This window comes from Mastigoproctus giganteus, chromosome 6 (assembly GCF_048544385.1).
Source record: "Mastigoproctus giganteus isolate SK-2022 chromosome 6, ASM4854438v1, whole genome shotgun sequence".
NCBI classification, from domain to species: Eukaryota; Metazoa; Arthropoda; class Arachnida; order Uropygi; family Thelyphonidae; genus Mastigoproctus; species Mastigoproctus giganteus.
Genome location: NC_143580.1, coordinates 213,694,028 through 213,720,970, shown reverse-complemented (window position 1 = coordinate 213,720,970; position 26,943 = coordinate 213,694,028). Strand labels below are relative to the sequence as shown.

Genomic DNA, 26,943 nt, shown 5'->3' with positions numbered 1-26,943 from the left:
AGGTATTTTGAACGAACAGAGGGGTGAAGTGGAAGTGGGTTTTTTTTTTTTTTTTTTTGGCTGATGCTGCATAAGCTTGCTTTCTTGCATCAAATGCCTCTACTAATGCTAATGCTAATATACAATGTGAAAGCATGCTGTGCAAAAGGCAGTGATATTAGAACTGTCTCACAATGGTATTCCAAAATTTCCTGCAGCTTTTCTGTGTCCAATATTCTCACATTTTGCTTGTTTCTTTCACAAGAAGGAAACAAGCAAAATGTTTAATTTTTCCTTAAAAAAGATTCTTTCCAGGAAATTGTCTTCATCTTCCATATAAACTAGAACATTCCTGTGGCTTCATGATTACTGGTTTCAGCTTCTCAAAGTGGAGCTGAAACCAGCTCCACTTTGCCCTCACTAACTTGTTCATCGACCACCTTGGGTGGGATAACTGCACAAACAAGTGTCCTATTTTAATTTTCCATAATATTGGAGAATTGTAGGTCTATTCTCAGGGTTGATAAACTATGCCAATGATTCCAGTTTTGCAATTATACTACCATCTACTGCAGCATATATTTTTCAGTTGGTGAAAAAAACTTGAAAATAATCTCTATAATCCAGAAGTGGTTTCAGGTCTGAATTATGTACTCTATTCACACAATAACAGTTTAGTTTTGTAAAGGAGGTGTGTGGCCACCCTGAATAACAGAAGCTTCATATAATTTCAAATAATGAAAATTCTAGCAAAGGGGATAGCCCTTTACCAGTCGTTAAATATTTGAAAAGAAAGATAATTGCTTATACAAATCAGTGTTATTTTATTTATTATTATTTATTTTTTTTAAATAGAGTCGGACCACTTCTTAACAAACTCCCATATAGTGAATTTTTTTTTATTTCCCCCTTGGTTATTACAATGAAAAAAATAAATCCTCTGGCCTTTAGTCAATAGAGCTTGTGCTGTAGAAAGCATGAATTAGGAGCTAAAAGGATCAAGAATTAAAAGCTAAAACATTCCACAATTCAGTGGTGCCCATAAAGCCTATATAACTGCCTCTTCTACTGTATTGAAAAGTCCCACTGGTCAACTATCTATGAATTGCTACAGCCGTTGGCAAAGATTACGGCACATTTCCAACACAGACATTGGATCTGGTCTATCTGTTTTTTGCTGTAAACATCCTATTAGAGAATTAGGAGGGAGTGATTTTCCTCTATCCCAGAAATTCATGTGTTGTTTCGCAGAAATTAGTCATCCACACCCTCACTAAATTACACTTGTCTCTGTTTACATGGTAGGTACAAGTGGTCCCTAAATAAGTTTTGTTTTAGGTGCTGTGCAAGTAACCTTACAATGTCTAAGAGGAAATCCTTGAGTGTAGTTAAAAAGTGGAAGTGCTTAATAATGAATATTGGCGTTAAAAAAAAAAAAAAAAAAAAAACAAACAAACTAAATCTCTTTAAAATTTGGTATCCCTGCCAGTAGTGTGTCAACCATTCTGAAAAACCATGTTTCGATTCTTAAATTGTTTGAGGAAACGGGACCCATTTGCCAGCATGTGAAATTATGCCTGTATGAATATGTTGATGAAGCCATTTTTAAGTAGGTAAAGTTGACCCAAGAACAAAATATGCCAATATCAGGGCATAAATAAAAGAAAGGGCTATGGAGTACACATCTTTTCTGGGCATAAAAAATTCCAAGCCAGTTCTGGTTGGCTGAACAAATTTAAAAAGCACCATGGTTTGCTCGAAAAAGTTATTTCTGGTGAAAGTGAAGTTGTAATCGAAGAAGACTATACCCATTGGAAAGAAAGTTTTGAAAAAATTATAGAGGATAATAAGCCCAAAGACATATTCAATATTGGATGATTGTTTTCTACATAAGCAGCATGTTCGGGAGGCAACTAGAGGGAGTAATACTCTTGATTTGATTATCAGCAGTGATTCTTCATGCATTAAGAATCTGCAGATAAATGAACCACTAGGTGGCAGTGATCACAGTGTGCTGAAGTGGGATTTACTGAAAGAGGTAACTACCATTAGGGGTAAAGGGAAGGGTTATTGCTTCCGTAAAGGCGACTACGATGGACTGAGACAGTATTTAAATTCTATACAGTGGGACCAACTGATGATGTTACCAACAGCAAATTCAAAATGGGAAGCATTCAAAGAACTTATCTTGGAAGCTACTAGGCTTTACATACCAACTAAGAAATATTGTTCAGGGTTTAGGCCAAAATGGATGTCAGATGAACTAATGAGGCATATGGCAGAGAAGAAAAATGCATGGGATACTTACAAATTAACACATGACACAGAAGCCTATGATAGATACAAGTTGACATGCAACCAAGTTACAAAGGAGGTTAGGCAGGCGAAGGCAGATTACGAGAAATCCTTGGCAAGGGATGCAAAGAAAAACAGCAAAGAGTTTTTTACTTATGTAAACTCTAGAAGGAAGGGGATGAATCAGATTGGTCCACTTGATATTGATGGGTCAACTGTTAATGAACAAACTAAATGAATATTTTGCATCGACATTCACACATGAGGAGTTATTCAGCAAGGGGAATGCCAGAGGTGTATTCAACTCTAGCAGTAAGCTACAGAATCTTGAAATAACTGGGAGTAAAGTGGAGGAGAAACTGTTGAAGATAAACACAAGAAAGGCACCCGGGGTGGATGGGATCTATCCAGTTATATTAAAGGAGGCAGCAAAGGAAGTAAGCAAACCCTTAGCCATAATTATGAGAGCTTCCTTGGACTCAGGGGAGGTACCCATAGACTGGAAATGTGCAAATGTGACCCCAATTCACAAAGGAGGATCAAAGGCTGACACAAGTAATTATACACCTGTGAGCTTAACTTCTGTTCCAGGAAAACTAATGGAGGCACTGGTTAAAGAAGCACTGTAGGATCATTTAGACAAGACTTCAGTTATAGCTCAGACACAGCATGGTTTTGTTAAGGGGAAGTCTTGCCTGACCAACTTGATTGGATACTATGATGCAGTCACAAAAGAACTGGATGCAGGGAATAACTTTGATATTATATACTTGGATCTTAGAAAGGCTTTTGATACTGTTGCACATGGAAGACTGCTACACAAATTGGAGCAGTGTGACATTGGAGGCAAATTGCTGCTATGGATAAAGGGGTGGTTGAGGGGGAGAAGACAGAGAGTGGTAATCAATGGACACTGCTCATCGTGGACTAATGTTATTAGTGGAGTCCCTCAGGGCTCAGTGTTGGGTCCATTATTGTTTTCTGTATTTATAAATGATATTGATGATGGTATATCAAGCTTAATGTCCAAGTTTGCAGATGATACAAAGGTTGGCAGGGTTGTCAAGGACACTACTGACACTATGCTGCTGCAACAGGATCTGGAAAGGTTGAGCAGATGGGCTGAGAGGTGGCAAATGAAGTTTAACATTGACAAATGTAAAGTACTACACATGGGAAACAGCAACCCCAGAGCAACGTATCAACTCTGTGGTACTACACTGACAGTGGTAGAGAATGAAAGGGACTTGGGGGAGATTGTGCAGGCAGATATGAAGTTCTCTGAGCGTGCAGACGGGCTGCAAGAGTAGCTCATGGAGTATTGTCAATGATATACAGGAATTTTTCCAGCAGGGATAAGGAGGTGATTATTCCATTGCATAAGGCAATGGTCAGGCCACACCTAGAGTACTGTATACAGGTCTGGAGGCCTCATTTCAGGAGACATGTGGAGCTGCTGGAGAGAGTACAGAGAAGGGCAACAAGATTAGTGAATGGAACAAAGGGGTGCTCTTACGAAGAAAGGCTTAAGTTTTGCAAATTGCAGTGTCTGGAGACTAGGCACCAGCTAGGTGATCTGATAGAGGTGTATAAAGCCTTGAATGGTTTAAGCATGCTCAATGCTGATGGGATTCTTCCTCTAGCTCAGAAAAATCACCTGAGAGGGCATAAATTCAAATTGAGGAAAGACAGATGTAGGATAGACGGGCGGAAATTTGCCTTTAGCCAGCGGGTGGTTGGTTGGTGGAACAGACTTCCATCCCTTGTGGTGGAGGTTGATAGCCTAAATAAGTTTAAGGCTCAGCTGGACAGGTATTTTGAACGAACAGAGGGGTGAAGTGGAAGTGGGTTTTTTTTTTTTTTTTTTTGGCTGATGCTGCATAAGCTTGCTTTCTTGCATCAAATGCCTCTACTAATGCTAATGTTGATGAAACAGTACTATTTTTTAAATGTTTGTCGAGCGAGACACTGACTTTTAAAGTTAATAAATGTTTAGGTGGTAAAAATAGTAAGGAGAGAATTACAGTTTGGTTGGGGCAAACACGGATGGGAATGAAAAACTGAAGCTTTTGGTAACAGGAAAAAGTAAACAACCCTGATGTTACAAAGGAGTGAAGTTGTTATAATACAACAAAAAAAAATCTTGGATGATTTTTTGTTCTAGTTTTTGAACAGTGGATTTTAAATTTCGATAGAAATATGACAAAATAAAACAGAAAAATCGCATTGATTGTCGCTAAGTGCTCTGTCCACCATCGCTGAGTAATTTTTAGACTTACAAGTGTGAAGCTTGTTTTCTTCCCTCGGAATACCTCATCTAAACTGCAACCAATGGACCAAAGCATTATAAAGAATTTGAAAATGCACTACTGAAGGTGCATACTGAAAAGATTTGCAGATGTGCATATCAGAGTTGGTGAAAGTGTGGAATCAAGATGTGATTGATGACAATAGCGATGAGAGGAATGAACTACTACAAGATATTGAGCAATCTTGGGGAGCACTCCAAGCGAAAGGTTTGATCAGTGGAGAAATTGTTCTTGAAGAATTTTTAGTAGTTGATACTGATGTCATAGTAGCTAGATATCCGCATGACATCAACATTTTGGAAGAGTATTCAAAGAACTAGTGAGAATACCAACAGTGAGTTGGATGAAAATGAGGGCAACAAAGGCAATGGAGTAATATTAAACGTTCCAAACACGAAATGTTGACAGCATTTGAAACTTTGTGCCGAGGCTTTCAGTGTGAAGAAAATTATCCAGAAAATATATTTGAGTGTTTAAATAAATTCAAACGTTTTATGAATGATGTACAGTAAAATCCAGTGTACAACAAAAAATAACAAAATTCTTAAAAGTGTATTAATATATTTTTCAAATCATGTAAGTAGTCATTTCTTAATATGTATGTATTAATAAATTAATTGTTTTAAAATGTTAGAAAATTTATTCATCCCCACTTATTTCTCATCTTTTACTGTATTTCTCAATGATGAATTACAGTATTTTTCATTGTTGAAAAAGGTCACATTTCTTTATAACGAAATTTCTGTTTAACGAATTTTTTCAAGTGAATGATCGATTTTGTTATATAGAGTTGAGTTTCGACTGAACATTCAAAATTATAACATTTGCTTTCTTTCTTTCTTTTTTTTTTTTTTTTTTTTTTTGTAATAGTAATTTTTTAACCGTATTGGAATATTCCAATCTTTGCCCCACTCACTCCCATAATCAGAATAAATAACTGCAATTTATTCTTATTCCTCAAGCAAGAGGTTTAAACTCTCCTGAAAGCTTTGCTAACACATGACTCGAATTCCTTACGAGATCCCACAAGGAATGAAAATTGATTTCAGTTTTAGACACTGTGGTGTCAAAATTAATGTATTCTTAGCAATGATATTCCCATATGATATACTCCATTATTTGCAGCTGTGATATATGTTAGTTTTTCCACAACCATGCTCTGTCTAGAGAAAATAAAGAACTTTAGCATGCAGTAGAACATGCTTTTATTTACTTCATTATTTTAAGTATTAATACTATGGGACATTCAAAGATTACGTACAAACTTCCTTATAGCACAGATATGTTATTATATAATTATAATATTATATTGCATAGTTCAATAATGAGCTGCCCTACTCTGAAGTCCAGAAAATTTGGCCATTCAATTTAGTATAACATCAAGAACATTGGAGCCAAGCATCGGTAATTAGAGGTAACTTTTGAAATTATTATTTAGGCAATTTTCAGGGAGAAATGCAGCACAGTTGAGAGATAGTCAGGTTTTCCATTGTTTAAATTCTCCTTTTGATTAACCAGCAGTTGGGGGATAAAGTTATCAGGATTTATTATTGAGATTTATTTCCCCAATTAGTTCCTATAATTTAGAAAATACTGTATTAAGAATAACCATGTATCCCTAGTTCAGTTTGGAAATATCACTATTCAAAATATATCATGAACTAATAAGAATGTTATCGCTTCATAATTCGAAATGATCAGCATCAGAAATGTGTGTTACTCTTTAAAAAGAAACAGGATTCTTTATTAATATTAACAACAGTTTTTTTTAATATGAATTTTCCTATTAATGACCGATAAACAGATTTAAAATAACTTTATTAAAATAAATATACATAAAAGCATTAATATAAAAAAATACTAAAAAATATAATAGTAGCAGCTTTCAGGGGCGAGGTGTCCCTTCTTCGGACACCATGCTTTTATGTATATCAGTTTTCATCAGTTTTAACTTATATTTTGGATATCAGAGACGTGGTGACGCCCCCCCACGTTTCTGATATCCGAACAACATCTGCTTTTGATGTCTTGACCAGCACTTCAAATTTATTTACTAAACTCTTAGCATTGGTGTACATGCAATATACATGCACCTGTTCTTACGATTTGTTACCCTAACACAGCCTATGTATTTACTTGTTCCATGATTATCTCCCCCCCCCACAGTTCCTGAAATCCCAACACCTTGCTTTACAGGCTGCTGTTCATTTTAATTGAAGCAGCGCAAGAATGACTTTCACCTATGCCTTGGCTACTGTTAACCCCCCCACACACACAAGCTAGCAGTTTTCCGACCCACCTAACACCGCCTCAATAGCATCAGCCAATTTTCTTGCACTCTTTCTTTTTAAATGTATCTCATTCCTGTAGAAGCAATCTATCCTATTAACAAGCACAGATCACACTAAAAAAAATTCTACCCCATGAGGTCTGCACAATCTCTCCAGGGCCGAACTGACTGACAAGGCTCTCATCATATACTCCCTCCTTTTCAGTCGAATTGCAGACACTTTCAAATTTAATCCTAACTCGAGACTATTTTTCAAAATTGACCTGTACTTGTTGAGTAAATCTGCAGATCTCCTACTCCTAATGTCATTAGTGCCAAGGAGTAAAACAATATCACCTTTTGTGCCCATAAAAGATGACATCTGCTCTACAACGACATCAACTTTTGCCCCTGGCAGACCACCCTGATCCTGTTCCACCTATCTTTTTGCACAATATATTACCCGTCTCCTTGATAACAAAGTCACCAACAATAACTAGCTCATGTGGGACCAGCGCATTCTGCCTTGGGGGATGCTGCTGTGTTGCCTGATGCACAAGAGCGAGCTCTGGTGTTGAGTTGGGCAGCTGAGATGCATGATGAGTCCCACATTTTAATTCCTTTGAGGGCTTCTATACAACTGTGGTGAACGGATGCTCTTCGTCAGGGCTCCTCAGTTAAGTGGATTGGATTACTGTTGATTAGTGCTTTTAAATATTTGATTTATTCAGATATTGTTGGATTATTTTGTTATAGGTTTTCCTGTAACAGTTTGATTTTAATAATATTATAGATATAATTTTTTAAAGTTAATTTTCATTAATATTTAGCTAATTTTATAATGGTAGTTATGAGATCTGCCTTAAACATGTCACAGGGTATCGTGACTCACACGGAAATAGCTGATGGCGATTTACGGGTGAGTCAGGATTTAATCCGTTGCGGAACCTGTGGAATGTTTTCCAAGGTAAACTTGGTGACTAATCATAGCTCACCTGGGGTTTTTTTTTTTTTTGTGATGGATGTAAGGAGTGCACTGATCTTAAATTACAATTTGGTGCATTGATGGAACAATTTGAGTCCCTGAAAAAACGGGTGCTTGCCCTCGAGAATAATGCATCTGGCAGCTCGACTCCAGCAATCTACCAAGGGATGCGGCGCCTCAGTAGCCAGGTGAGCAGGAGCAGTAGTGCGGAGCACACGCTTCTTGAATAGACCGGGATTCAAGCCTGTGCCCACCAAATATGGAGGATGCGGAAAGGTCAGGGAATGACCACCGCATATCCCCAGAGCAATATGGCCTTAGTTGCTAATGCTCCTAAAAACCAAATAACAAACAACAACAACAACAACAACCAAGGGATGCACACCTGATTCGAGCCTCAAAACAGAAAAACCAAGTGCAAACTACTCTGGTTAAAAAGGACATTGTTTTATTAGGAGACTCCATTGTCAGGGAAGCGGGGAATATTTTAATAAGGATAGGTGGAGTAGAACCAGGGTATGTCTGCCGGGAGCAACTATTAATGATGTCACCAACAGATTGTCAGATTTTAAGGGGGGGGGGGGGTAAAGATAATATTATTATTCATGTGTGGACTAATGACATTAAACGTACACGATCTGATGATCTGTTGGAAAAATACAGGCCCGTGCTGAGGAAATGCCTTGAGCTAGGCCACATTGTCTATGTGTCTGCAATTCTGCCCAGACACGATAGGAGGGATTATATCTTAAAAGCCTTGTGGATTAACTCAAGACTTGAAGGACTCTACAAGGCTTTAGCGGGCAAATTTCTATCAGCATGGCCCACACTTGTAGGTAGAAGGAATTTGTTTTGTAGAGACGGGATACACTTAAACAAAGGTGGTGCAAAAGTTTTTGCCAGTATTATTGAGGATATCTTAAAGGTTCAGGGTCACAGTTAGTTAGGGGGGGTGTGGGTAATACTGACATACGTTTATCTGATAATACTGGTCAAAGTAACTCTTGCACAGACCTCAAGAGTTCTTATCTGTTACCCCAACTTGACATATTATCTAGATGTTCTGGGGGCAGAAACGTTTCAAGTGAGCGGGTAGCTAATGCCAGGGAAGGGAGCCTAAAAAACTTCAAGGGTTGTGTTAGGGTTGTTAAATATACAAGAACAGTAAGTCTTAATTTTTTATATAGTAATGTTAAAAGTCTGGTCAATAAAATGAGCGAATTTGAACTACTGGTTAAAACAAGTAACGCAGACATAATAGGGCTTACAGAGACATGGTGCCACCCAGAAATTGGGGATGATGAGCTTCAGTATGGCTTGTATAATGTATTTAGGAAGGATAGGGTAGATAGAAGGGGTGGTGGGGTAATGCTTCTTATCAGAAGCAGCCTGAGTGTGATGATAGCTTTCCCGGATTTAGATGTTTCACATGCTAGTATAGAATCTGTATGGTGTGAGATAGTTGGAAACAAAGGTATAATGTGAGTAGGAGTAACCTACAGACCAGGTGATTGTGAAGATTATGACGAAAGCCTCTACATGCAAATGGAATGGGCAAGTAAGCATCAATGTCTTATTATGGGTGATTTCAATTTGCCTCTAATTGATTGGAGTAAATGGGAAGGAAACTCGACATGGAGAACAAAATTTTTAAATCAACCAGATGACTGTTATTTGTATCAACTTGTCAGGGAAAGTACTAGAGAAAAGAATATCCTAGACCTCATCATCATCACCCAAGAATCAAATGACATAACAGGGCCGACAGTAGAGGAACCAGTAGCAGGAAGTGATCACGGAGTTCTACGGTGGATGATGATGAGAGAGGTAGCAGCAGTAAAAGGCAAAGGAATGGGTTTTAATATCAGAAAAGGAAATTACGATGCCTTAAGGTACTACATGGCCTCTAATTAACTGGTTAGATATTGCACAGAGAATGAAAACATGAACTGTGGTATGCTTTTAAAACATTAGTCACAGATGCCTTGAATGCATATTTACCATTAAAAAAAAAAAAAAAAAAAAAAAAAATACTCCATGAGTAGGGTTCCAAGTTGGATGAATAGTGAAGTTGCCACATTACTTGAGCAGAAAAAGATGGCATGGAAAGGTTACAGAGCAATAAAAAGTACTGAAGCCTATAACAGCTACAAGATGATCTGTGATAGAGCCACAGAAAAGGTTCGACAGGCAAAGGCAGTTTATGAGAAATCACTAGCAAACAGAGCAAAGAGGGGGATAAGGAATTCTTCACATATATAAATGCCAAGAAGAGCAGGACAAACCAGATCGGACCTTTACGTAAGGGAAATGGGATAGTATTAAATACACCAGCTGCCGTTGCAGATGAACTCAACAGTTATTTTGCATCGATATTTACAAATGAAAAACCTTTTGTGGCAATGGGAAATTATGGGAGCGAAGTTGAAAAATATGTAATTAATGATATTGAAATTTCGCAAGATTATTTAATGAAAAAACTTTCAAACCTACAGGTCAGTAAGGCTCCTGGAGTTGATGGAATATACCCTATAATCTTAAGGGAGGCGGAAAGTGAGTGCAGTGAACCATTGAGGCTAATTATGCAAGCAGACTTCCGTTGGACTGGAAAAGTGCCAATGTATCTCCCATACATAAGGGTGGCTCTAAGAGTGAAGTGGGAAATTATCGACCTGTCAGTCTGACTTCAGTGGTAGGGAAAATCATGGAGGCAATGATCAAGGGTGGAATTCAGGATCATTTGGATCGAATTGAAATTCTCAAGGATACTCATCATGGTTTTGTAAAGGGAAAATCATGTTTAAATCTGGTTCACTATTTTGAAAGGTTCACAGACGAGCTGGATTTAGGGAATAATTTTGACATTGTTTATTTAGATTTCAGCAAAGCCTTTGACTCAGTCCCACATGAGCGGTTGCTTTATAAGCTGGAACAGGTTGGAATCACTGAGAAAATCCTTCGATGGATAGCAGGATGGCTTCAGGGCAGGAGGCAGAGGGTTGAGATAAATGGCTATTCCTCTAAGAAGTGGGGTTCCCCGAGGATCAATATTAGGACCACTGTTGTTTTTAATTTTCATAAATGACATCGATGAAGGGATAGAGGGCGTGATATCTAAATTTGCAGATGATGTTAAAATTGGTAGAGTAGTTAATGATCACTGTCAAGCTGAGCTTCTTCAGAGAGACCTAGATAGACTTCAGGAATGGTCAGAAAAATGGCAGCTATGCTTTAATCCAACAAAGTGTAAGGTATTACACCTGGGAAACAGTAATCCCAAAATTACTTATTCACTTGGTGGAGTTCAACTAAACCCAGTACTGGAGGAAAGGGACTTGGGTGTTATGATATGGTCAGACATGAAATTCTCTGAGCATTGTAAACAGGTTGCAAGGAAGGCCCATGGTGTTCTATCAATGATCTATTGAACTTTTGCAAGTAGAGATAGGGACGTGATAATCCCATTATATAAGGCTTTTGTTAGACCACATTTGGAATACTGTGTTCAAGTATGGAGACCGCACCTAAAGAAAGACATTGAGCTTCTTGAAAGGGTGCAAAGACGGGTAACTCGCCTGGTGAGATCGGCAAAAGGGCGTCCTTATGAAGAAAGACTTCGAATATGTGGGTTGCAGAGTTTGGAAACTAGACACTTGAGAGAAGATTTGATTGAGGTGTTTACGGCTATTAAAGGCATCAGTAAAATGAATGAGGACGAAATTTTCAAGATTATAAATGATGCTAGAACTAGGAGACATAAATTCAAGTTACGGGGGGGAAATGTTTAGATTGGACTGCAGGAAGTTTTATTTTAGCCAGCGAGTTATAAATTACTGGAATAAGTTGCCTACGTGGGTGGTAGAGGCTGACAGTTTGGGGAAATTCAAAGGTCATCTGGATAATACCTTCGGGTCAGGGAAGCGCATAGGATGATAGGTTTAATTTCCTTTTCTTTTATTAATTATTATTATTATTTTTTTTTTGGCTGCTGCAGCATAAGCCATAGGCTTTTTCTTGCACATTTTTTTAAGGCTGTGGATGCATTGGAGAATCGTCCCCCTCGGGTCTCCTCCGAGCCACAGCACTTTTTTTTTTTTTTTTTTTTATGAAAACCCCAAACACGAAGGTATTAAACCTATAGTACTTAGTACCATGCATGGGTTGAAGGAGAAGTATGGAGGGAGGGGTATGCCAGAAACTTTGCAATAGAGACTAAACATGGGTTTCACCACTTCAAGCCTCCAATAAGCAAAGTGGTGGTATTTCACCGGTTGATGAAAGTCATCTACCACTCCTGCTACTATGTGTTCTTTTCTGCTCTAGTCTGGTGCATGATTTCTGTTTGAATACAATTGATTAACAATGAAAATTGATAAGATTTATAAATTTAATTAAGTCAATATGACACTAATCTGATAGATTCCTAAATGCAGTGATACGTATTATGCTATCTAGTTTTACGTTATACCTTGCGCTAATAAGTTCAGAATGAATGTTATGCTATACCGCAATGCTCAAAATGTTAAATTAGTTATATCCTTAGCCAAATTTATATGCCCAACAAGTGAATTGGCGTTATAAGTTAATTATAATACATAACAAAATTATCCAACTAAATCCAACTAATTGATTCAAACTTTAGAGCTACCTATTTACCACAATTAAGAATTTGAACTCCCCTACCACTCACTCTATATTATAACAATGGTGGCAAGATTCAAACGAAATAACGATTCTTCATATGTTAAGTAGTAACCTACAAAATCTCTAGCTAAATTAAAAATGAAATATCGAGCGTGACTAGGACTATAAAGCTACTTATAGAGAACGATTTAATGACAGTTAAGTCAATAAAACAGCAAAGTCTTCAAAAACTTATCAATTTCTTGGAGCTGGAAATTCACTGCTTGCACTTTGATACTCTCGTCACCACCAAAGGATAGGATAGCATAGGATGAAAGAGAAATTTCCATTTGTCATTTAGCATTCTAATATAGATTTCCTATACTCTTCATTTATTTTCAATGGTATAAACCCGATACAATTAAGCACTGCTATCAACTGATGATACTAAAATAAATAACCTATCCAATATTACCATTATGTAGTTCTGCTGTTATCGTACCCTCTCCAGGTGGATTTCCATCTTGGTCTCTCCACTTCCAGTCAGGTCCTCTAACAACTCTAGCACCAACCACCATGTATTTCAAATGCTGCCTAATTGTTCTTCGCTGACGGCGCAAATTAGCCTCTGCTTCCTTTGCTGCTTTACCTAAATAGTAGTATAGTCTCGCATTAAGAATATTTTAAGAGCACATAAAACTGAAAATTAAGTGTAAATATATTTGCAACTTTATTTTTTACATTTCTATCTACTTTTCGTTTGTGATTTAATTTTATTATAGCATGTTTCACCCCTATGTATTATCAATTACAAAAAGAAGTGTTACTGATCAGAAAGTAAAAAGAGTCCATTCCTACTATAGCCACATGCTACTGTTATGAAGGCTGACTTACAGTTTCATCTTCATTAAAAAAGTTTACTGCAATTTAACAACTAGTGTAAGCGATCAGCTATTCTGATTAAAAAGACATTTTTAATGCACTTTTTCTCCCTCATTATAAAAATGACTCAAAAATATTTCTACCAAGTTGATGTCCCATGTAAGTTTCATTTTATAAGAGGGCTAATCATTTGGTCTGAATCAAATGATCAGCCCTCAAATAAGAAAGAAAATGCAAGAACAAGTGTCTAAATAATACAATCTATATCCTTTCTACCTTTAAGAATAATGCAATACATTTACAATTTTTAATAATAACTTAACATGAATAATAGACCATACCTAAATCATCACAAACACCTGTCACAGTGCCATAAATCTCAAAACCAGATAATGATAAATAATGTGTTTGCCCACTGGCATTTTTTCCTGTTTGCTGAAGCCTAATATGACGCCAACCTTGGGATTCCTCAGGTGGCACTTCGAGAGGCCATGAAGCAGTGGATCCTGGTTCATTTAAGGAGCAGTCATCAGTGTGTGTATATAATGTTACCCAATTAAGACCATCTTTTGATACTTGAAACAGCCAATTTCTAAGAGCAGACCTAACAACAGAAAATAAACAGTGCTTAGCAGATATTTGAAAAAATTCAAAAGATTTTATGCACAATTAATGTCAAATATGATGAGCTGTTAAAAAATAATAATAAAATAAAAAAGAGAAAGAAATAAACTAATATATAGTTAGCGATTTCTGTATTCTGCACTAACTAGGTTTCTTAGTCATAATGACAGGCAGATATTGTGGGGATTTCAGAGACGTGGTGTCACACAGATATAAGAAATGCAGAACTGGAATTTGGGGAGTACAATGTGTACAGAAAGGATAGACAGGATAGGAAGGGAGGAGGGGTTATGCTATTAATTAAGAAACACATAAAATCCAAGGAAGTGAAGCCAGTCGACATCGCTGGACAGTGCAGTGTCGAGTCAGTTTGGTGTGACATAAGCATTGGGAGATCAAAATTGAGAGTAGGAGTGTGCTATAGGCCTAATGACTCTGATGAGTATAATAAGAAACTGTTCGGAGAAATAGAGTGGGCCAGTAAATCAGAGAGTCTTATAATGGGGGATTTTAATTTCCCAGATATTGACTGGAATTTGGGGGCTGGTCACTCACACAGTAGCAAGGCTTTTGTGGATTTATTGGATGATTGTTTTCTACATCAGCATGTTCGGGAGGCAACTAGAGGGAGTAATACTCTTGATTTGATTATCAGTAGTGATTCTTCATGCATTCAGAATCTGCAGATAAATGAACCACTTGGTGGCAGTGATCACAGTGTGCTGAAGTGGGAGTTACTCAAAGAGGTAACTACCATTAGGGGTAAAGGGAAGGGGTATTGCTTTCGTAAAGGCGACTACAATGGACTGAGACAGTATTTAAATTCTATACAGTGGGATCAACTGATGATATTGCCAACAGCAAATTCAAAATGGGAAGCATTCAAAGAACTTATCGTGGAAGCTACTAGGCTTTACATACCAACTAAGAAATATTGTTCAAGGTTTAGGCCTAAATGGTTGTCAGATGAACTAATGAGGCATATGGCAGAGAAGAAAAATGCATGGGATACATACAAATTAACACGTGACACGGATGCCTATGATAGATACAAGTTGATCTGTAACCAAGTTACAAAGGAGGTTAGGCAGGCGAAGGCAGATTACGAGAGATCCTTGGCAAGGGATGCGAAGAAAAACAGCAAAGAGTTCTTTACTTATGTAAACTCTAGAAGGAAGGGGATGAATCAGATTGGTCCACTTGAGATCGATGGGTCAACTGTTGATGACCCTGCTCGGGTAGCTAACAAACTAAATGAATATTTTGCATCGACATTCACACATGAGGAGTTATTCAGCGAGGGGAATGCCAGAGGTGTATTCAACTCTAGCAGTAAGCTAGAGAATCTTGTAATAACTGAGAGCAAAGTGGAGGAGAAATTGTTGAAGATAAACACAAGAAAGGCACCTGGGGTGGATGGGATCTATCCAGTTATATTAAAGGAGGCAGCAAAGGAGGTAAGCAAACCCTTAGCCATAATTATGAGAGCTTCCTTGGACTCAGGGGAGGTACCCATTGACTGGAGATGTGCAAATGTGACCCCAATTCACAAAGGGGGATCAAAGGCTGACACAAGTAATTATAGACCTGTGAGTTTAACTTCTGTTCCCGGAAAATTAATGGAGGCACTGGTGAAAGAAGCACTGCAGGATCATCTAGACAAGACTTCAGTTATAGCTAGGACACAGCATGGTTTTGTTAAGGGGAAGTCTTGCCTGACCAATTTGATTGGATACTATGATGCAGTCACAAAAGAACTGGATGCAGGGAATAACTTTGATATTATATACTTGGATCTTAGAAAGGCTTTTGATACTGTTGCACATGGAAGACTGCTGCACAAATTGGAGCAGTGTGGCATTGGAGGCAAGTTGCTGCTATGGATAAAGGGGTGGTTGAGGGGGAGAAGACAGAGAGTGGTAATCAATGGACACTGCTCATCGTGGACTAATGTTATTAGTGGAGTCCCTCAGGGTTCAGTATTGGGGCCTTTATTGTTTTCTGTATTTATAAATGATATTGATGATGGTATATCAGGCTTAATGTCCAAGTTTGCAGACGATACAAAGGTTGGCAGGGTTGTCAAGGACACTACTGACACTATGCTGCTGCAACAGGATTTGGAAAGGTTGAGCAGATGGGCTTCGAGGTGGCAAATGAAGTTTAACATTGACAAATGTAAAGTACTACATATGGGAAACAGCAACCCCAGAGCAACGTATCAACTCTGTGGTACTACACTGACAGTGGTAGAGAATGAAAGGGACCTGGGGGTGGTGGTGCAGGCAGATATGAAGTTCTCTGAGCAGTGCAGACGAGCTGCAAGAGTAGCTCATGGTGTATTGTCAATGATATATAGAAATTTTTCTAGCAGGGATAAGGAGGTGATTATTCCCTTGTATAAGGCAATGGTCAGGCCACACCTAGAGTACTGTATACAGGCCTGGAGGCCTCATTTCAGGAAGGATGTAGAGCTGCTGGAACGAGTACAGAGAAGGGCAACTAGATTGGTGAATGGGACAAAGGGGTTCTCTTACGAAGAAAGGCTTAAGTTTTGCAAATTACAGTGTCTGGAAACTAGGCACCAGCGGGGTGATCTGATAGAGGTGTACAAAGCCTTGAATGGTTTGAGCATGCTCAATGCTGATGGGATTCTTCCTCTAGCTCAGAAAAATCACCTGAGAGGGCATAAATTCAAATTGAGGAAAGACAGATGTAGGATAGATGTGCGGAAATTTGCCTTTAGCCAGCGGGTGGTTGGTGGGTGGAACAGACTTCCATCCCTTGTCGTGGAAGTTGATAGCCTAAATAAGTTTAAGGCTCAGCTGGACAGGTATTTCGAACGAACAGAGGGGTGAAGTGGAAGTGGTTATTTTTATTTATTTATGTTACTTTTTTTTTTTTTTTTTTTTTTTTTTTTTTGGCTGATGCTGCATAAGCTTGCTTTCTTGCATCAAATGCCTCTACTAATGCTAAATGCTAATGCTAATGCTACACCAATTATTTACATCAGTAGCCTAGTGTAAACTATATTTGGAACATATTAGTTGGTGCCCAAAAAAGCACTGTCAACTAACAGATATATATGATTCAAAACTAAACAGGTTGATAGAAAAGAACATCCTAGTAACAAAACAAAATCTTCATTTGTGCTTTCCCCCACCCCCATATCATCTAGGTATAATTTAAGAATTATCATGCTGCAAACTGCATACAAAAAAAGTTCCCCATTTCTACAAATAATCTAATGTAAGAAAAATTAAGAGAAATGTGTGATTTTTTTTTTTTTTTTTTAAGTTTTCTTTCAAAGCTGACAGAGAGGGGAAAATGTTAAGAAACTGGTAAAGTTTACTAAAATATCACAGCTATAGAGCCATACAGAAATTTTCCAACAAGACTAGGAGTATACCATCAATTTCTTTAGCTGCTTATTAATCAATATCTGGACTACTTTGATCATTATATCAATATATCATTAAGTGATTAAAATTTAATCTCTTGACTGAAATTTAAGCACATATATAAGCTATTGTTAATAGCTTATACTTTTCAGCCTTTACATTGCAGACATGCCTGAGACTTGCTCCAGAAAGTTTGGCTACAGGGATGATTGGGCAATAGCAATGAGACACAAATCAGTCAAAAAAAAAACAAAGGATTTTAACAACTAACCTATCCACCTTGGGAAAATTCTTTCACCAGCGGAGGCTCCAACCTAGTGCAGCCAAAACTGAGGCATCTCGCTTCCATCTCAATAATAAGATGAAGACTAGAGAGCTGAACATACACTTCGAGTATGCTCATCTCAACCACAACAAATATCCGAAATACGAAATACTTGGGTGTTACACTAGACAGAACATTATCTTTCATTGAACATTTGACAAGGACTGCAGAAAAACTGAAAACAAGGAATAACATTCTGCAAAAGCTATGTGGTACCACATGGGGCTCCTCTGCCTTGACCTCATGTTCGTCAGCTCTTGGTCTTGTCTATGCAGCTGCTGAGCACTGTGCTCCAGTTTGACTTAACAGTAACCACATAAAAAAGAACATCCTAGTTATTTAAAGGGAGTGTACAACAAAATAACACCATGTGCATCATAACCGGAACAGTCAGGTCCACCCCTACCTTTTGGCTACCTGTCTTGAGCCACATCCCACCAAGAGATCAGAGAATACAGAAAAATAATAGACAATTCTGAACTATCAACAAACTCTGACATTCGAGACTTAGGAATAAACAGGCTCCGTTCCAGACATCCACCAATCCTAATGGCTAAAACATTGCAACAGGCCAATTTCAACTTTCTGTATACCTGGATGCAAGAGTGGCTACAAAACTCTCCTCCTTAATGTCATACCATGCCTTGTATCTCTGAAACACCGCCTGGGTTTGACCAGACTCATAGGATATGGCTAGCATTAACCCAACACGTAACAGAGTACTAGGCCTCGCGAGCCTACGAACTAAACCCTTGAAACTTCCTCATAGCAACTGATGGGGAAATTGACTATTTAAAGAAATTAAATGTTCATCTGTGATTCTTGTTCTATTTAATGTAATTTTATATCTATCATCCTTAAATCATCTAATTTGATTCCATGTGTAGTGCACAAGTAATACGATAAATAATAATAATTATTAACATAATAAATTTTCAATTTTCTAATAATAAATTCAATAAATTCTTGCAATTTTAAAATTAGATTTTCCTAGGAGATACAATAAAATCCAAACAAATAGTTTAAGGCAAGAAAAAGAAATGACTTTTTACACTACAATATATTATAGTGTGCAAATAAACATTTATATTCCCTGCATTAATTATTCTTTTTCTCTTGTTTATATTTTAGTATATTCTTTCAAAAATGTTTTTAAAAATCCAATTTTAAAAGCTGCCGAGAAATCTTATTTACATGAATATTCATATAACCAGATGCCAAAAATTAACTTCTTCACTGACTTTCTTAAATCATTTAATTTAGCTATAAGGGGAAAGGCTTTGAGGATTATAAGATACTAACAATGTGTGAAATGCAGAGAATGTTCTTATTTTAACTATTTAATTTCCTGCATGGTAAATTTCAGTTCTTACATTACCATTAAAATTGCATTTACTATTATTTACATTCAATGTTAAAATTTAATCTAAGTAATTAGTAATTCATTTGCAATACCCACTGCAGCTGTAAACCTGAATTTCACACCATATAAGACACCCCCCCCCCAAATCTATATAAAAAAAAAAAAAAAATCAACTTGCATCTTTTAAGGTGATGGTCACCGCTTTCATAAACAAGCATGCTGTTATGTCTTATCTTATCTTCCCAATTATTTTAGGGATTTTAACAATATAACATTAATTTTATGAAACTTGCTAAAATGTTAAAAACAACCAAATAAATTGCAGGTAAAACCTTGCTGGATCTGTTAAGGTGTATAGTAATAAATATTTTTATAGTGGAGCTGTAATGAATATTTTCATGGTGCAACCATAACCACAGCACATGCAAACATCAACTTTAACATAAATTTTAGGTTAACAGTACAATGTCATGAACAAAAAAACAGGTTTGCTTACAAAACTGACTACAAACAGAGCTGCAGAAAGATATTTTCAGCCACCACCAAACAGAGAGGAGGTAATTCAGGAGTGGCAGAAACAAGAGGATAAAGTCAGCATGGCAGGGGTTGGCAACCTGTGGCTCTTTGAACATGTAACTGCGGCTCTTTAACTTTTAGCCCATATGTATGACAAACACACACGTGCAGCGACGTGAATATAGTATTAGTTTTGTGCATGCCGCAAACACTTCTCAGTTTAGTTTGCCCGAGCAGAGCACACATACCGCAAGGTGTCAAAGGTTAATCGTTGTGGCAGTGGCGAGTATAAAATAGTTAAAACATGAACAAAATAATATAAATATGTACGCAGTGTTTGTGATAGGTATGTGAATTCATATTTTAAATCACTTGAATTTTTAAATAAGTGATGTGCTGTTATTAAACAAGTGAAATAAGAAGACATTAAAATTGCTATCATTTTTAAAATATCAACTCAAAAGAGAAAGATTGAGCAAGAAAACCGGGAATCTATAGAGTCATGCATTTATTTGTGGCAAATTCTACGGGACTTTGGAGAGACAAAAGGTGCCCTTGCAATTCTACACAAATGGATGGCAATAGATAATTTGAAAAAGCAAGAAAAATTGTTTGATGCGTGGAGTAGCTTACCGGACATGTATATACAGGGTGTCTCGAAAATACACGGCATAACTTCAGGAATGAGTTCCTCATATGTAGACAATAAAAATATTTTATATCAACATAGTTCCGGAAATGTTTGCTTTCCGAGTTTTGAAGGTCTGTCTATGGCACTTAACTGTTCACATCACCTTATAGTAATTGTTCAAAATGTCCACCTTACAGGCCTCACATCGACGTCTCATGGACTCGTGAAGACGATGCCAAATTCCTGGCATGTTTCGTATTGTCTCACAACCTGCCACAATTCGATTGTAGAGAGTTTCCACATCAACTACAGTTGGTGTTCTCGCAACACTCTTCAAATAGTCAAATGTTGAACAGCCAGTTGTATTGCTATTCTGCGTGTGCTGATTCCAGGAGTGGCATGCACAACATCAAAATCTCCTCTACTTCAGGAGTTGTAGATCTTTATTGTCCTCTGTCGGCAGCACGAGGTGTAAAGGTCCCATGTTCACAATCGCGGCGATGGATACCTTCAAATGTTTTCCTGTATGGACATCTTTGTTCTGGGAACCTTTCATGGTACAAACGACGAGCCTCCAGAGCATTGCCGTCCGCCAAACCGTACATAAAGTGCATATCTGCTTGCTCCTGATTTGAGTACATGGTCGGAATGGAAAACCACCAGATTCTGTCAGTACCTTGTGATGAAGGAAATCACCTGTGGGAGATAATGCATTCCGGTTAATAACTCGGGAACCAAGCATTTCCGGAACTATGTTGATATAAAATATTTTTATTGTCTACATATGAGGAACTCATTCCTGAAGTTATGTGTGTATTTTTGAGACACTCTGTATAATTTGAAAATGTTTGCATTTGGACTTCTCTAAGTTTTTGGTTTGACATATTTCTGCGAGCAAATATTTTCAAACATGAACTGTATTAAAAATAAATCAAAAAACCATCTGAACAATGCGAGTCTCACAACATGTTTAAAGATGAAAATTATGCCATACTTGCCTAATGATGAGACTCGCTCAAGAAGTTCAGAAGCAAAAGTCACATCATTCATACTAATTATTTAAATATATATATGTTTTTTTTAAATAAAACATCTTCCCACTCTATTTCACTTCTTAACCCCCCCCCCCAAGCTTGAGCAGAGGTTTATTATTATTATTTTTTTATTATTATTATTATTATTTATATATTTTTTTAATTTGATCAAAAATTGCTCTTCCCTCAAAAAAGGTTGCCGAGCCCTGCAATATGGCAATCAAAAACAAGCATAACCTAAACTAAATGGCTTAGCTCTGAGGATATGAACAAAAATAGGCCAAAAAATGCCAGAAAAATATGAAAACCAAATCCTGGAATTTCATAGATTTATATTTAATGCTAAAAGCAATACAAACTAGAAGTATGGCCAAATTGGTATTATGTATAATTAACATTTGATGTATCCTCAAATATAAGTGTGGATGTTAAAGGTAAAAATTAGTAACTCTGAGGACATTAGGCCACAAGTTTTTTTTTTTTTTTTTTCCATTCATTCAGCACAACATACTAGAACACACACTATAGTGTTGTTCTAGCTCAGGCCTGGGCAAACTTTTTGGCTGAAGGGCGACATTAGGAATTCAACAAGAAGGCGGGCCGCACGTAAAATACTATTTTTCATCATGAAGAAGAAATATAACATAAAAAAAAAATTATTCTCTAACAACCAAGAGTTTAATGAGATGAATGGAACTGTTTTACATCTTTTAACATTTTTTTAATTTCGGGTGTTGATTTTGTAGTTGAGATTCTTAAAACTGCATGTAAATGTTCATTGGTGATGTTTGATCATAAAGAATTTTTATTTATTTATTTTTTTTTTATGAAAACCCCAAACACGAAAGGTATCAAAACCTATAGTACTTAGTACCGTGCATGGGTTGAAGGAGAAGTATGGGGGGAGGGGGAGGGGGTTGCCAGAAACTTTGCTCTAGAGACTAAACATGAGTTTCACCACTTCACGCCTCCAATAAGCAAAGTGGGGGTATTTCACCGGTTGATGAAAGTCATCACCTGAAATTTAGATTCACGACGGAAAATGTTTGTTCACATATGTAGGTTGATCCAAAAATAACCAACATTTTTCGGGCAAAATCTTTAAGTTTGTCGAATTTGTCCAAATTAAGAGTATTGTAAAATTTACAGATTTCCTCACGATGGTGAAATTCCCTTAAATTGGTATCACACTGCAGATTTATAATCTGAAGCTGTAGTTCACTCGGTGCACTATCAATTTCTATTGAAAATGTGTCGCACACTATTTCCAAACTGGTCTCAATTTTTCAGAAGTCGCCAAACGTTCGTGAAAAGTAGTCATTCAAAGAGTTGATAATTTCAAAATATTTTTCAAATTTATTTTCTGGAATATTCAGCAACTTCATGGTTGGAAAGTGGTCTTCCTTGTTAATCAATAAATGTCGAAGGAACAACTGGAGTTTTAATCGAAATCCATTCAAACTTTTTACCATATCATGGGCGTATAAAATTTTTACTTGTAACACGGTGTTGAAAGTATTTAAGTGTGTCACGATGTTCAACGTAAACGCAAATTCACAAATCCAGTTATTATCAGTTAATTCGGGAAAGTCCATAATATTTTTCGGTTTTAAAAATAGAACGATGTCATCTTTAAGATCCCGTACTCGCCGAAGAACGTTTCCTAAGCTAAGCCATCCAATTTGGCTATGATAAGGAATATCTGTGTACTCGGATTCAATATCTTGAAGAAAATTAACGAATTGTCTGTGTTTCAGGCCCCTTGATCGTATTAAATTTACTAATTTAATAATACAAAATGTGACGTTCAACTTTTAACACATTTTTACATAATACTTGTCGATGTATAATACAATGAACTGTAATTAAATTATAATCAGGATAATTTTCACAAATTTTATCCTGAATTTTCTTTAATGCTCCAACATTTTTACCTGTCAAACTTGGTGCTCCGTCAGTTGTTACGCTTAACAGTTTGTTCAATTGTAAATTATATCTTGTTAAGCATTTTTCAACCTTTTTAAATATATCAGCTCCCATTGTTTGGTCTTTAAGAGATTCCATTGAAAGAAAGCTCTTCAATAATTTCAAAATTAGAGGTACATCCACGCATGAAAATTAATAACTGCGGGGTATTCTTTTGATTGTTACTTTCGTCGAGAGCTATCGAGTACCATGTTATGGATTCTAATACTGATAATAATTGCTCGTTCAAATTTTTATCGATACATTCAATTCTTCTTACTACGGTTCACTGAGATAAACTTATATTCTCAAATTTGTGTTTAATGTTGGGACATATAATTCCACAAGCTTCAGTCATACATTCTTTAATATAGTCTCCATCAGAAAAAGGCTCGTTGCTTTTTGCAATTATATGAGAAATAACAAAACTTGCCTCTACAGTAGCTTCTTGTTCCTTAGTTAGCCGTGTAAACACATTTTGTTGTCTAGATAAATTTTGAATCAATCCATTATCAGTGTCGATCCACTGGAGATATTCTGGCTTATGTTACCCATTTATGGACTAATTCAATGGAAAGGTTCGGTGAAACACAAGTAGTTGCTCTTGACATCTCAAAGGCTTTTGATCGTGTTTGGCATAAAGGTCTTCTAAACAAGCTTCCATCTTATGGTTTGCCAACTGTTTTTAGTAATTGGTTATCCAGTTTTCTCTCTGATCGCTCACTGAGGGTGATGGTTCTCTGTCTTCTAACTTCTCCACTAATGCCGGTGTCCCCCAAGGTTCAGTTCTTTCCCCCACTCTTTTCCTCTTGTATATCAATGACCTTCTTTCATTGACTGGAAATCCTATCCAGAGTTTTGCTGATGATTGCAAATTGCATTCAACTTTCCATTTTGAGAAACCTTGTCCTGCTCAATCAGCTTCAACTTCTCAAAAATCTGCTACCAAATCCTTAAATGCCGATCTTCAGGTAAGTCTCCAGTGGGGCAAAGACAATTTAGTTGATTTCAACCCTTCTAAAACTCAGTCTTGTCTTATATCTCGCAAAAAGGATTCTTCTGCTCCTATGCTTATCTTTAGTGACACTCCGATTTCTAGGCAAAATGATATCTCTCTTTTGGGGATTACCCTGACTTCTAATCTCTCTTGGCACAAGCACATTACAAATATTGCTTCCTCTGCATCTAAAAAACTTGGTTTTCTCTTTCACTCTCAGCGTTACTTTTCTTCCAAACAGCTGCTCACTCTGTATAAATTGCAAATCCGCCCTGCCATGGAATATTGTTCCCACATCTGGGGTGGTGCCCCCAAAACCTCTCTCAGGCTTCTTGATTCCATTCAGAAGAGGGCAGTTAGGTTAATTAAAGATTCATCTCTAACAGAGTCTCTCCACTCGCTTTCTCATAGACGCACTGTTTCTGCTGCATGCCTCTTCTAGAGACACTTCCATGGGCACTGTTCTTCTGAATTGGCTTCTATAATTCCCGCTCTCTCTTTCAAAACAGTCCAAACACGTGCTGCCACTAGCCAACATCCATTTACTGTCCAACTTCAAACCCACAGAACCAACTTTTCATCTTCCTCATTTATTCATTCAACTGCCGTTTTCTGGAACAACCTTCCTTCATACGTATTTCCTGAAAATTACAATCTACAGAAGTTCAAGTCCAATGTCAACAAATATCTTCTTTCGTCTTCTTAACCCCAAACCCAAGCACGGTACTAAGCACTATAGGTTCTAATACCTCTCGTGTTTGGGGTTCACATAAAAAAAAATTTTTTAAAAATTAGCAGTTTTTTTTCTCGCTTCCGGAGTTAATATTGTCTTTTAATATTGTCACCATAATATTGTCTTTTAATATTGTCACCATAATATTGTCTTTTAATATTGTACTCTTTCAACACTGAGAAACTCTCTCGGCAGATGAGACAAAGTCTCGTTATTTATGTTAGCAAAAAAATATTTTGTGTTCCACTCTTCATTGAAGACACGGTGCTCTTGTTCAATTGTTCGTTTTTTATTCATTTTTAAAAGGGCATAAATATTATTTTTATCACTACTGGCACCAAGATGATAACCGAAGATAACGCAAAAAAACTAACTGCGGGATGACCGTCAGAGAAAACAGATTGGAACTGCGGCCGGTCAGCAGTCCTATCCTATTACTCCGCCACCGCAGCAAAGCCGTTGTCGTCATCACCGGTTGTCTGTTAACCGTAGTTTCACGCGGTTAGTTTATAATCGCAAATTATACCGTTATAAAAGCGCCCATTGGCTCCCTCTGGTTCGGGCACAATTTCAAATTCTATCTCAATTTGAACAATAGAGAGATGATAAAACAATTTACAAGTCGACAAATTCTATAATGTATTACATATACAAATTAATTTTTCAAAAAGGCATCGCAAAAGGCACAAAAATAAGTAAACTTTTTTTCGAAAATACAATTAAAGCTCGCAGGCCGCATAAAAATGCACAGCTGGCCGCATGCGGCCCGTGGGCCATAGTGTGCCTGGGCCTGTTCTAGCTTGTTATGCTGATTGAATGAAACTTCCACCTCTCCTCATATTCAAGATAAACACTTTGCCAAAGGAAAAAATTCCACCAGGCATTTTTGTCCATGTTCCTCCCAAGGGGTGGATGATTGAAGATGGAGTCAAACTACGGCTCCCAAAAAAATGTGGTCACAGCACCCTGGTGGCCTTCTCAAGAAACGAGCCCTATGGGATCAATGTTGTGCACATAAAAAAAAAAGGGTGGAAAAGTTAAAAACAGAACTTGAGAACTTGCTGTAATTTCAAGTAAATTTACTGGCCAACTACAACTACTGGATGTTTCTATAACAATCCTTTTAAAACTTTCATGAAAGAAGAAAGGACCAAATCAGTGGTTTTCAACAGGGGTGCTGCGGCACAGCAACATTCTAGGGGTGCCACGTAATTTGGGTTTAAGTTACTTAAACTTATTATTTTTTAATTTATATGTTTATTTCATTATAAAAAGGTGTACAGTATCTTTTTAATTTTGTGGTGATCTATAATTGATGTTTATTTAGTACTTCTATATAAATAATAAAATTATATACTGTATATATATAATTTGTATTATGAAATGTAATTTTTATAATTATATTATTGTAATAAATACATAACATACACTGTATGTACACACACACACGCGCGCGCGGATATATACAGAGAGAAAATCGGATCTAACAGGCAGAAAATTGAGTAGGGGGTGCCACAAAATAAAATACTTAGGGTGCCGTTATTAAAAAAATGTTGAAACCACTGGACTAAATGGATGAAAATGACAATTTCTCAAGTATGCCAATGAAAAAAAAATTCTTGGGATGCAGTAAAGACCAAGACAGTTGTGAAGTAATTTAAGCAGTATGGTAATGCCTTTGAGGGAACAGAAGATGACAGAATGAGAAGTATGATGATCATCATTATGAGGAAAACAGCAGCGATTGATTTCCAGGTTTTGAAAATGAATAAAAACTTGGTGTTTTCTTTTATTACTCCACTTTTTTAATGATCTTAAAGATGAGTTAGAATAATATCTGCATATGAATTCTGATATGATTAAAATATTTAAACTTAGTATGTATGGTATTATATAAATAGTCATATGTGTAATAAAATTCTTTTGTTTAAAAAGAATTAGAAGTAATGTGATATAAACAATAAAATAAATCAGTTCCTCAAAAAAAGATTTTTTTTTTTTCCCTAAATAAC

General features: G+C 36.8%; 1 protein-coding gene across 8 annotated transcripts in view; it reads right to left on the bottom strand.

Moving 5' to 3' along the window:
- Ufd4 (ubiquitin fusion-degradation 4-like) overlaps positions 1-26,943 on the bottom strand; it is a 729,475-nt gene that overhangs the window by 317,729 nt on the left and 384,803 nt on the right. For 7 of the 8 annotated variants that reach the window (XM_090376711.1, XM_090376719.1, XM_090376712.1 and 4 more), the window contains exons 23-24: positions 13,684-13,946; positions 12,936-13,109 (exon numbers count right to left, since the gene is read on the bottom strand). In XM_090376711.1, the coding sequence (XP_090232837.1) occupies positions 12,936-13,109; positions 13,684-13,946 (437 nt within the window). The remainder of the gene's footprint in view (positions 1-12,935; positions 13,110-13,683; positions 13,947-26,943) is intronic. The other variant, XM_090376714.1, reaches the window with a different exon arrangement.